The sequence below is a fragment of the Gossypium hirsutum genome, chromosome A05 (genome assembly GCF_007990345.1).
Source record: "Gossypium hirsutum isolate 1008001.06 chromosome A05, Gossypium_hirsutum_v2.1, whole genome shotgun sequence".
NCBI lineage: Eukaryota > Viridiplantae > Streptophyta > Magnoliopsida > Malvales > Malvaceae > Gossypium > Gossypium hirsutum.
In genome coordinates, this window is record NC_053428.1 from 20246527 (window position 1) to 20260129 (window position 13603).

General features: G+C 29.4%; 2 protein-coding genes across 2 annotated transcripts; both read right to left on the minus strand.

Moving 5' to 3' along the window:
- Window positions 1-1235: 1235 nt before the first annotated feature.
- On the minus strand, window positions 1236-3577 carry LOC107958104 (patatin-like protein 2). Its single transcript, XM_016893777.2, has 7 exons — window positions 3268-3577; window positions 2907-3094; window positions 2623-2809; window positions 2350-2514; window positions 1951-2253; window positions 1680-1852; window positions 1236-1589 (listed from the first exon to the last, which is right to left on the minus strand). The coding sequence occupies exons 1-7, from the start codon at window positions 3442-3444 to the stop codon at window positions 1475-1477; spliced, it is 1308 nt and encodes a 435-aa protein (XP_016749266.1). The 5' UTR covers window positions 3445-3577; the 3' UTR covers window positions 1236-1474.
- Window positions 3578-10229: 6652 nt separating this feature from the next.
- LOC107961291 (patatin-like protein 2) lies at window positions 10230-12616 on the minus strand. The gene is made up of 7 exons (XM_016897461.2): window positions 12386-12616; window positions 11891-12072; window positions 11605-11791; window positions 11344-11505; window positions 10920-11222; window positions 10590-10762; window positions 10230-10504 (listed from the first exon to the last, which is right to left on the minus strand). Exons 1-7 carry the CDS (start codon window positions 12500-12502, stop codon window positions 10408-10410), a joined length of 1221 nt encoding a protein of 406 aa, XP_016752950.2. The 5' UTR covers window positions 12503-12616; the 3' UTR covers window positions 10230-10407.
- Between the last annotated feature and the right edge of the window lie 987 nt (window positions 12617-13603).

The window sequence follows — 13603 nt, forward strand, 5'->3', positions numbered from 1 at the left end:
AAAATTGTGATTCATACGGGGCTAAAGCTTTCTTTGTCATCTAAATCATTTTTACTTCTTTTAAATTAGAAGAGTAGTAGGAGAAAGGTCTGCAAGTTTGGAGGGGTAGGGTAGACCCAAATTAGGAGGCAAGTTTGAAGGGTGGAAGGACATGACGGTAGTAGCAACTTCCTCAACCCTGTTTTTCGTAAAACTAACATTGTTTTACATTTTTATCACTTCTTTATAATTAATATTTTATCAATATATTCCAACTTTTCATAATTTTTTTATAGATGTTTGATAATATAAATTAAAAGAAGATTTTTTGATAAATAAAATGTTGGAAATAATAAATAAATAAGAGCTATCTATCACTTAATCGAGAACATTTATAATTAATTTAATTTTATTTATTTTTATGCTATATTATCGTACAAAAATTTTATGTTTAAAATTTGAATTTAGATAAAGCGTAGAATGAAAAAATCTAATTATATTTAGTAATTAAATTTAAGTAATATATCAAATAATTTCAAAATTTAAACTGGATATTTAAATATTCAACATTTACACTCAATTTTTTAGTTTATCAAGCAATACCTTAGTTAGAATTTTTTTAAAAAAAAATATTCTTTTTTACAAAGTAAGTTATATTATTAAATGGGGTATTATTGTCATTTTATATTCATATAAATTAATAAAAAAAATACACATAATGAGATTTGCCGATTGAGTTTTAGCTTGATTGGCAACAGTATTGTTACTAATGTAGAAAAACATGAGTTCAATTTTGTTGAAACACATTATTCTCTTATTTAAATATTATGGAAGGCATCCACCAACACCCGCATTAGCTCAAGCCAAATAGACCAGGAACCAAGTCTTAACGTTAACTTTAACGTCCGATAAATGGATATTACCATTGGTTTAGCGAAAAAAGGCTAAAAATTTTCCTCTCTTGACTTTGTTGCTCTCATTATTATTTTAACATTTAACATTTTCTTTTTGTAAAACATTTTCCACCCAACATATGCAGCGTGCTGCACTTCATTAACCACTTTATTAGATAAAAATGGTGGCTATATTACGTATGCAGATACTGTCATCTTTATCGGTTCTATTTCAAGCACAGCAATATTAATTATGTCATTACATATGTAGAAATGACAAATTCAACGTTGTAATATTACTAATAATGATAGAAGTAGGAGTTGGTTCACGTTTGCCTCTGCAAAAACACTTTCATTTAGGCAAGAAGATCAAACGAGTTGAAAATGACACATTTAATTAATAAGTAAATCACGGATTAATATTTTGATATGATTATAAATATATAATGACACACTTCATTTTCGACTTATGTAATGACTTGATAAAGGCGGGTCTTGGTATGGGATTAACCGTCTACCGTCAACTTAGATCATCATCATTAACTACTAGCAATTCTACGTGACTTTGCATTGAAGACCACCTACGTTTAAAACTAACTAAATTAGGTCATTGTGTTATTAATCTGAGCGCATCCTTTATTCTCCTTCATCGCAAAGTTTCCAAGAGGTGATCTCATGTCTCGAAGCCGCTTCTCCATGGAAAGAACTTCTGCTAATCTGTGGATTAATAATCTGTAGATTATTATTATGTGTGAAGGAAGAAAAACAAAACCTACATGAAACAGGCAACGAAAAAGTTGTGTATACCTGATGAGAGCGTCCTCATTTGTTACCGTGCCAGCTGGTTCGAATTGACCATTCTCCAAATTCACTCTGGAAACAGGTTTTTTTAGCAATTCTTGTCCGACTTTCACAAGATTCTCAAGGTTTTCCTTGGTAGCAATATCCAAAGTTGACATTTGCTGAGAGAGTGTATCATCCTGCATGATTTTGACCCTTGAGTCATACATACATACATATTTTTAAGAGACAATTTTCTGTTAATATCACCAAGTATGATTTGAACAAAAATCTAAACCTGAATTCGGAGATAACTATCTTCAGAATGAAGGGCTTGAAAAAATCCGGCAATGTGAAAGTCCACCATGTCATTGCTTGCTTGCATGAAAATATCCACCAATGGAGTAGAGTGCTCACTGGTCAACCATCCCAAAACTCCCCATTTGGCTGCTCGATTAGCATGGTACTTCTCTTCTGATTTGGGTGAACCAGTCCCCAAAGATACAACCAGGAACCGAGTGTAGTCAGTGGGCTTTATTGGAAAAAAATGGGGATTCCCTCGAAGGATTTCTTTGCTCACTTCGTTTATAGCAACTAAAGTCTGAAAGAGCAACAAAATTCAGATTTTCACAAGAATAATTCGAATAACGCAAATCCCATCATGTTAAAGTAAATTAGCTATTGATGTGTGCAGTACCGGGTTATTAGCAGCAACCCCTCCATCGATAAGATTGAATTCTTTTCTAATTTTACCAGTGGAATCTTGGGTTTCAAAATGATGGGCAGGAAGGTAAGTTGGCGCTGCTGATGTTGCGATGCAAATATCCGACAGTAAAACATCTGTGCAAGGATCGGTCTTTACCTGCATGATGGCAATTTAATAATAATTCCAAACAACACTAGAAAATGTAGTAGAAAAAATGAAAATTATTTCCTTGTTTTCTTCCATTATAAGTAGTAAATAATGAACCTCGTAGGTGGAGAATATTTTTGGCTGGAGCTGCTTAATGTCAAAAGTTGGGATCACAACGTTCGTCAGGGTTTGGTGCAACCTAGTTTCTCCCAGCATTTCCCTCACAAGGTCATGAAGATATTTACCGTCATATTTTGGTCCCATTAGTGATTTGACCACATTTGCAGCTGGTGCAAAAGGAGAACTGTGAAGTAACAAGACAAATCATCTTAATAATTACTTCAGAAATTATTTTTATTAATTATATTCATCTTGAAGAGATTTACAAAATAATGATTTACCTATCTTGGGGAAAGATTTTAGGGCAGTGTTCAAGGTAGAACTCATTGATATCTTTGGCAGCAAAAAGAGGGCGATTCTCTTGTTTGGGATCTGGGGTAGTTAGCATGGCAGTGACGAGGCCACCAGTGCTCGTCCCAGCAATAATATCAAAATAATCAGCCAATCTCGCTTGCTCACCATCCAGCTTCTGTATATAGCCAAAAACCCAAAATTCATAAGAAGAAAGCAACATATATGGATGATAAAAGCTCCAATCTAACCTTAACCAGGGAAGGATTAATGAGAGATTATATATATGCATGAATCCCATTCCCAGCTATAGTAAGCAAGAATAAAAAATGCAAGTGATAGGTTAGCTACCTGAAGCTGAGACTCTAAAAATGCAAGTATAGTTCCAGGAATAAGCCCTCTGATACCCCCTCCATCAATGCTAAGAATAGTAATCAAATTCCCATATGTGGGAGGTTGACAAGGTGATCTCGGGCTATCCGTGAAGAAGTTGAATTTTGGAATAATATGTTTAGGAATTCCTTCCATGGAGGAAGGTGAGAGACTTGTAATTAAGGGTTGTGAGATTGAGAAAGGATATGAACAAGTGGTATAGCTAAGTTAACATACTGCGAGACATGCAAGTAATTGGGGGGGGGGGGGGAAGGTATTTATTGAGGCCGAGTTTGGAACTTGCAACTACGTTATGTTAATCCGAATTCAATTTCTGATCTTACCTTCCATTCGTACTAGATTTTCTCTGTGAGTATGGTAATGGTTAGAGATTCAAACCCTAATCCAATCAAATATCCCAATCACAAGTGTAAGTAATTTCTCTCTTATTTTATTCAAGCAAACTTGTCGAAAGATAGAAAAATTAGATTTAATTAAAAAAAAAGGATTTGGAAATCATCGAGGTTGACTATAACTTTCAGACGTCAATATGCCTATCAACCATTACAAATTTGCTGATAATATCTGGCAAATCAAAATTAAGAGGCAGCAAAATTGTAAAGCTGCACAAGCTTTTAATTACATATTTAATTATGCTAGTAATATTTCTTATAATTGTTTCTTAAAAAATTATTTTTAATAACTTCTTTAATTTGGAAGTGAGTGTGACATAATACTTGGCCTCTACTCAAAGCCCCAGTTCACCAATCGATAGTAAATAATTCTAATTCTAGATGAAATTAACTAGCAAAACTACTTACATATATTGTACATTTGCTTGTTTTCAAACGTTAAAAATCAAACCGATGGATCGTTTTTCATTGGTTTTCCTGCTATTGCAGTGAAAATTTTCTTCTTTTTATCAAAATTATCAAAGCATTTACGATGGAGACATAACATAATTTAATGGTTTGGTTATTCTTGTTCTAGTACCTTTTGTAGTAAGAATTTTTACATATTTTTAAGAAACTCTTAAATTTTATCGCGATGTTATTGAAATTTGATATCTATAATTGAGTTATGTATCGAACCTTAATTTGATTAATCATATCAATTCTAATTTAATAAAAAATATTATATTTTTTAAGTATTTATATTCAATTTTAGTCTTAAGATAATAATTAAATAGGTTTGAACTTGAATTAAGATCACCAAGTCTAAACTTGAATTAAGAGATAACTATATTCAGAATGAAGGGCAATGTACAAATCGACCATGTCATTGCTTGCTTGCATGAAAATATCCACCAATGGAGTAGAGTGCTCACTGGTCAACCATCCTAAAACTCCCCATTTAGCTGCTAGATTGGCATGATTTGTTAACACTTTTTGGCAGGAATTTTTAAGAGATCGAAAACTAGTCTCAAATTATCCATTAATTATCATCGTAAGACTGACGAGTAGACTAAAGTGGTAAAACATGTATTTGGAAGATTATTTGGAATGCACATGAAGATAGAGACACTACAAGAAGTAATTTTTTTAGTGACAATAAAAAATTTCGTTTTTTTGTGGTTGTATACCACATCCTAGGACTAAACCAAACATATAACAGTATATATGAAGCCTTGTATGGTCAAGATCCACCCTTGCATTGTCTCTATTTGGGTGGAGCTTCTATGGTAGTAATTGTGGATATCGGCTTATACTTAAGGGAAGCAACTATGAAGAAGTTAAAATTTTATCTTCAAAGAGCCCGAGATCCAATGGAATCTATGGCTGACAAGAAAAATGAAAGAGAGTTTGATGTGGGGGATATGGTGCATTTGAAATTGCAACCTTGTAAGCAACAATCTGTGAACAGTAGTTAGGAGCTTGCAACCAAATTCATCGAGACCTATCCTGTGGTGGCTAAGGTAGAAAAGGTTGAATAAAAGTACAGTTTTGAGCGAGGTCAAAGGTACACTCTACCTCCCTTGTTTTGCAGTTGAAGAAACAAATGAGGAATATTAGTGGGTACTGATGGCGCTATGGTGAAAGAGGTAGGTGGAGTATTGAAAAGAAGAATAGGTAAAAGTGGCAATAGGGCTTTGATTGAGGTGTTGCACTCCTTGATTTGCAGTAGAGATTTCCTACATTTTTATCCTTGAGGACAAGGATCATGTACAGCAGGGGTATTGTTGTAAGCAAACATAAAATGAAAATATATTTGTATTAAAGAAGGAGTTGTATGAATATGTTATTCCACCTTATTTTTATTACTTTTATTACTTTTCACTTCCAATAAGATAATAACAAATCAGATTTTTTTTCCTAAAAAAATTCAAATATAACTAAAAATGCTAAAAGTAGAAAAAATTAGAGGATCTTTTTTAATTGATTGTTTTATCACATTGTAATATTTTACATCGTTGAATGCGTCCATGCGAAAACAATTAGATGATGACAAATTTATCAAAGATTGGAATTCATTATTTCTATTCAAGAGTGTATGAATAGTTCCGTGATTTTGGCTAAACGATTGTTGAATCCTTGCGTTGGAATAAATGGAATAAAACAGATTTTTATTGGTACGATCTGACCTATTATTAGAAATCAATTCTGAACCTGATGGATTATTTCTTTTTCTGATATAAAAAATATGAGATTTCACTAAGTCGATTATTAGGAAATCTCGAATCAGACCATTTGTCCTTACTTCAACAAAGGAAGCACAGACCTCTTCGGCGAAAGAACTTTTGTTGTCTTGGTCCCAACTCAACACTAAACAAGTCCGAACTAGTTGAATACTTGTGTTAGAAATTCTCCGAGTCGGTTTGCCATTTCCATAAAGGATATAATTGACAGCTCGAAGTTGCATATTATTTTTTTCCTGAAATGGATCCTGGGGGAAGAGCGTTGCTAAATTTAGACCGTCCGGTATTTCATATGGGGTTACAGGTCGAACCAAAACAAAATACCTTTTCTTGGTAGGTGATTTATCATTCTCTTATTAAAAAGGGATAAAGATGACGTGAAATTATAATTTCATACAATATTTTCTCATTTATATCAATAGTAATTAAATAATAATGATACAACACAGTTTTGAACCTTATGATAATAATCCAAACATTGTCGTTCTATCAGACATAACAAAATATTGAAATTGGTTAACTCATCCGTTATAAAAAACTCTTTCTTTAATCTTTCTCTCCTCTCTTATTGACCTAATTATTTATTTACGGTACCTTAAACCTAACTATTTTATATTTTAGTAATTTATACATTATAGTTGACAAAGTCTATTTATACAAATAAATTAACAAACTTTTGATTGGTCTAAAACTTTTTTATTATCGAAATCCAATATATATCACCATCTCATTTTCTAGTTTTCACACTCAAAACCAAATTTACTGTTTGGTCTTTCTTCAAAACCTCCCTTCACACCCTTAATTAATAATAAACAATTCCAATTCTAGACGTTATTAAACTTGCAAAACTGTATTACATATACAGTACGTTTCCTTGTTCTCATACGTTAAATAAATCAATTCGATGGCAATAGAAATTTTCTTTCTTTTTTTCTTCAAGCCTTTATGATAGAGCTGTAATGGGGTTTTTTTGGCCATATAATGTAATGGTTTAATTACTTGGTTTTGCATACCAATCTTGTTATTTTGGCACCAATAAAGAAAGAACTTACCAACAGGTATATTTATAAATTGTATTATTTGCTCAATTTAGTCAGTTGGATTCAATTAATTTGAGCTTAAATTAGATTTTGGTTTCCTTACTTGAATTCAATTCAATTTATTTGAGCTTGACATATATTTTTAATAGTTTTAAGGTTTTTAAATTTGAATTAATGATTTGGATTAAAAAAATAATTAAACATGTTTAAAAATAAAACATAAAAAAAATTTGGTTGAATTAATTTTTTAATTTGTTTATATTAGTTTGTGGATTAACTACCCCAACCTCTTGTTTCAAATCATCTCAATTGATTTTCATTCTAATTTATCCGATTGATCAATCTAGTCCCGAACCCTATGATCTTAAACAGATCAATTTCGAATGTTATTTAAATAATAAAAGTAAATCCGATCATTATAAAAAAAATTTAATTATTTTAACGCTTTAAATAGTAAAAGGGTGAAATTTGATTCATAAAACAAAGCGACTAATATTAGGCTGAGTGGGCAATCAATCTTGGCCCAAACAACAAAGAGAAGGCTGTCCCATTCAAATTCAATTCTTTAGACTAGAGCAGCCAAATGGGCTGGCTCGAATCCAGCTTACTTTGAATTTGAAATTTTTTTTGTTTAAAATTTTTCGGATTTAAATTTTCAAATCTGGGATCAAATCAAGTTGGATGAGCTTTGAAGAATTTAAATAATTTTAAAATTTTATAAGTTATAAATATTTTAATTTTTCATTTCATACAACGCAATTCAAATTTATCTTATAAATGGCGTAAATTGTATACATTCGTTAACTTTATTTTATATAAAATAATTAAAGTATTTATTATATGTAAAATTTATTATTTTATGATATTACATGAATTAATGAAACTATTTTTTATTGTTAATTATTATATTATATTATATTGACAATTGAATAACTTTTAATTTTTCTTATTAAATTTATAAACCTAATACTCATATTCTAGAATATTTCTTCCAAAACCCAAATATATTATACTAAGTTCAAAACCCAAATAATATACTCATTATTACCCAAACTCAAAATAAACTAATTATAACCAGAATCTCAAGTACAAAATAAAATGAAATTAAACTTAATACCTAAATACAATTCTGATTTTAAATCTAATTTTAAAAAATAATATTTTATTAAGGTATTAATTTTTTAATAATACTCTATGAATTGCTAGTTATAATTATAAACATGTATTTTAATATGACAAATTACACATAACTATTGATGTTATATCTTTTATTATAATCAATAATGTAATAATGATTATTATATTAATACTTATAAACTATATTATTTCGTTATATAATATTATATCACATACTATAATAATTGAGTAGTGCATATATATTCATTCTTATCATATATTATTGTTTATTGTTATATTGGTTGAAATATGTTTTAAGTCCCTATACTTTTTGTACATTTGATAGTTAGCCATCCTATTATATTACATAATGTTATATCATATCATATAATATATAATACATTAATAGTTTATACATATGCATCAATGATTAAACATTATAATATCATATAGTATTATACATTTTATTATGATTTATAATATAATAATAGTTATACATAATAGTAGTACATTATATATTATTATATTATTATATTGGTTGAAATATGCTTTTAAGTCCCTATACTTTTCGTACATTTGAAAGTTAGCTCTCTTATTATATTACATAATGCTATATCATACCATGTGGTATATAATATATTAATAGTTTATATATGCATCAATGATTAAACATATAATATCATGTAATACTATATATTTTATTATAATTTATAATATAATAATAGTTATATATAATAGTAGTACATTATATATAAATTATTATACATTATTGTTTATTATTATTCTAATTGAAATATGCTCCAAGTCCTTATACTTTTCGTACATCTAAAAGTTAACCCTTCTACTATATTATATATTGCTATATCATATAGCATATAACATATTAATAATTTTGTATATGCATCAATGATTGAACATTAAAATATTATGTAATTTTCTATCTTTTATTATAATCTATAATATAATAATATTAATATATAATAGTAGTATACATTATTTATTACATATTATTGTTTATTATTATAGTGGTTGAAATTTGCTTTAAGTTTCTATGCTTTCATGCATTTGGAAGTTAGCCTTCCTACTATATTATATAATGCTATATCATATCACATATTAATATTTTATATATATGTATATATATGTATAAATGATTAACATTATAATATCATGTAATACCATATTTTTTATTATAATCTATATTATATTAATAGTTATATATAATAGTAGTCCATTATATATTACTTATTGTTGTATATTATTGTTTATTGTTACAATAGTTAAAATATGTTTTAAGTCTTTATATTTTTCATACATTTGAAAGTTAACCCTATTACTATATTATATAATATTATATCATATCATAAAATATATTAATGGTTTATATATATATATATGTATCGATAATTAAACATTACAATATCATGTAATATTATATCTTTTACTATAATCTATATTATAATAATAGTTATATACATGTTAATATTTTTAGTGATAGTTATATATTATATTATATTATTAATTACATGCATTATATTATTATTTTATGTATTAGTAATATACAAATTTACTATATCGGTTTACGGTGAAGTTAGGTGATTGGTTTCGGTAATAATGATATAGTATATTATCATATTATCATTAAAATTTAATTTTATAGATGGTAATAATTATTAATTATTTATATTTATTACACATATATAACTATAATATTAATTTTTTTATATTAAATTAATACTTTTAAAAAATTATTTCACTTTATAAATTAACATAAAAATTTGTTATTAATTACTTTTCTTATTAATAAATTTTTAATATAAATATGCAATGCTTAATTTATTTTTAAAAAATAAAAAATTATCATTTATTTTTATTTTAAGTAATATTATAAAATTATATTAATTATTAATATTTATTATGATAATTTATAAAGTAGATTTTTTTCGAATTTTGAATTAAATTTATCTTAAACTCGGACTAAATTTACTTTAAACTCGAATCATTAAAATGTTAGACCGACATGAATGAACCGTTGACGTCGAACACATTTTATAAAGTAATATCTTGCTTTTCAAGTCGGCCCAAGGGAGGGCCTGGAATTGGCTCTATTTCAACAGGTATCAAAGAATTACAATATATAGTTGTGTATATAGAAGAAAGAAGCAAATTTTGCAACTTTTATATTCAAAGAAAACAGCTTTGGCCAAAAAAGATACACAAATATCCAAAGAAAACAGCAATATTTTGAAAGACAAAGTCGGGATTTTCAAGGCTGGCGAGTCCACCTGATTTATATTCAATTGACTAAATGGTAACTAAATGTGCAGTTTAACAATTTGATGCATTTCTTAATTTTGTGGCAGTTGTTCCACGTGGTGCTTTCATGTCACGAAGCCGCTTCTCCTTGGATAGCACTTTAGCCATTCTGAAGGTAAAGATAATGCATAAGATTAGCATCAAAATCAGATAATATATATGATGCAGAATTCGAAAATTATAGCAGTAAATACCTTACGAGAGCCTCTTCATTTGTTCCCTGGTTACAGGGCTCAAATTTACCAGTCTCCAAGTTCACCCTTGAAACTGGTTTTTTCAATAAATCTTCCCCAACTTTCACAATATTCTCCAAGTTTTCTTTAGTAGAAATATCCACAGATGCAAGTGGACCCTCTAGTGTATCGTCCTGCTTTTGTTCTTAAATCATGAGTTAAATCTAGTTTTTCCGAGTCAAAACATGTAAAGGGATTTTATATTATGTATATAACTATATATACCTGGATTAGTTTTTCCGAGTCAAAACATGTAAACGGATTATATATTATGTATATAACTATATATACCTGGATACGGAGATAACTATTTTCAGATTGAAAGGCTTGGAAAACAGCGGCAAGGTGATATTCAGCCATGTCGCTGCTTGCTTGGGTGAAAACATCGACCAATGGAGAAGAGTTTTCACTACTCAACCATCCCAAAATTCCCCATTTGGCAGCGTTCTCTGAATCAAACTTCCCTTCCGATTTGGCTGAACCAGTGCCCAAAGATATAACCACGAACTTAGAATAGTCTGTTGGTTTTATTGGAAAGTATTTAGGGGCTCTGCGAACGATTTGTTTGGTCATTTCGCTTACAGCAACTAAAGCCTGCAAGGATTAGTAAACATGCATGTTATTGATTTCATTTAGTTATAGGATTACTTGAAATCCAAATCTCATTTCATAAAAGAGACGAATAAAAATATACTATCCAAATAGTAGTGAGTACCGGATCGTTTGCAGCGACAGCACCATCAATGAGATGGAATTCTTTCGCTACACCATTAGAATCTTCGGTCTTAAAATAGTGAGCTGGTAGGTAAGTTGGAGCTGCGGAGGTTCCAATGCATATATCCGAGAGCAAAGCATCTTTCCAAGGGTTAATCTTCAGCTAATTATGAAGGACCAGAGATTAGAGAAACAACTCAGTAATGAACCTTAGCATTTCTTACTCTCCCTTCATTTCAGACTACAAATAAGCTAAATGTACCTCATAGGTGGAGAAGATTTTTGGCTGGAGTTGCTTGATGTCAAAAGTTGGGATCACAACGTTGGTCAGTGTCTGGCTCAATCTTGCATCTCCCAACTTTTCTCTTACGAGCTTATGCAGATATTTACCATCATATTTCGGCCCTGCCATAGTTTTCATCAAACTTGCAGCAGCTGCAAATGGCGACCTGACATTACCAACGAAAACAATCACGTAAATACATTAAATGAGAAAATACTAATTTAATTGCAATTTTGCTTCTATATAGCCTCTAAATGATTATTACGTGTCTTGGGGGAAAATTTTAGGACAGTGTTCAAGATAAAAGTCCTTTATATCTTTTGCAGCAAAAAGAGGACGATTCTTCTCGTTCGGGGCTGTGATCATGGCAGTCACAAGGCCGCCGGTACTAGTCCCAGCAATGATATCAAAATAGTCAGCAAGTCTCGCCTCCTCACCATCCAGTTTCTGTAAATAACCAAACGTAAAACAAATAACTATTACAATCAACCAGTCCTTTTTTTTTTTTTGATAAAACAATATCAACAAGTCCTATAAATAGATAAAAAGGGTCAAAAATGCATTTATCTACATAGCTAGCCAGCTACACTGTCTCTAGTAAAAAGAAATGGCAAATCAACAGCAGTTTCTCACTATGAAATGCATGCGTACCTACATGCAGTAATGTTCATATAAATTTGCCACTTTAGAAGTTCAAATAGGAACATGGCTCATCTTATCAAAAACCAAATATGGAAGAATTAAAGCATATATTTTGTACCTGAAGTTGAGCCTCAAGAAAAGCAAGTATGGTTCCTGGTATGATTCCTCTAATCCCACCTCCATCAATGCTAAGGATGGTGATTATTTCACCGTAGGTGGGAAGTTGATGTTTCATTTAGTCAAGGGAGAAAGAGGAGCTTGTATTGTTTCTTTGATGGCCTTAACTAAAATATATATATATATATATAGAGAGAGAGAGAGAGAGCAATGAGGTGATAATATGATATATGTTCTGTTTGTTTTCTATACTCTTTGAGGAATGCAAGAGCTGCTATTTATAGCCTTGAGATCGTTGCTCAAGTTTGACATATTCCATTTTCATTGGCATTTTTATGATTTTCTATTTCAGTTTATGTCAGATATAGGTAGATGTTTCCAGAGGGGACTGTTACGGTGGCTTAGTGGCCTTGTACCCAAAAAATTTTGCGAAATTTTAATTTTTTAAAATTTTCATTATACCTTTTAATTTTTTTAATATTTTAATTAAATTCTCTTAAAATTTTTAAAAAATATTTTTAATCTCACAAATTTTAATTAAACCTTAAATTGTAAAAAAATATTATTAAACTTTTAATTTTTTTAGTATTATATCAGTCTCTCAATATTTGATCTCTAGATCCGTCACTAATAAATTTTCTGATAAAATTGATCCTTATTTCTCTTCAAGTACTTATATAAGATTAATTGAGTTAATGATTATGTACCCTTTTAAAATTAAGGTTTAACTCCTTTTTTAATAACTTTGTCCAAAGAAAACAAATTAAGTTTATAAAAAATGTTTGCGGAAACAGATTGGATACATATCATTGAATTAGAAGGATATGCCAAACAATATATTTTCAAGAATAATTAGGAACTAGTAGATTCCTCATGAATAAAATTGACTTTAGAAATTTGGATAAACAAAGGTAAAATAATCCCAAAAAAATGTAAATTAACTAAAAAGAAAAGAAGAAGAAGATGTCGTCAAAGTTTACTATAATTTTGGATATCAGACTTGCAGATCTGAAATCATCATGTAATAATGTTAGGAATGTGGCTAACCTAAACTGCAAAATTCTTCTAATTATATAATGACTAGTAGGGTTCATTTTTGACATTTTCAAGATATTAGGCATAACAATAAAATGAGGTTTAAGTTCTTTAAAAGTTGAAGAAATTTTCTTTGAAATCCCTTAAAAGTTGATAAAAAAAATTTTAGGTCCTTAAAAATTAA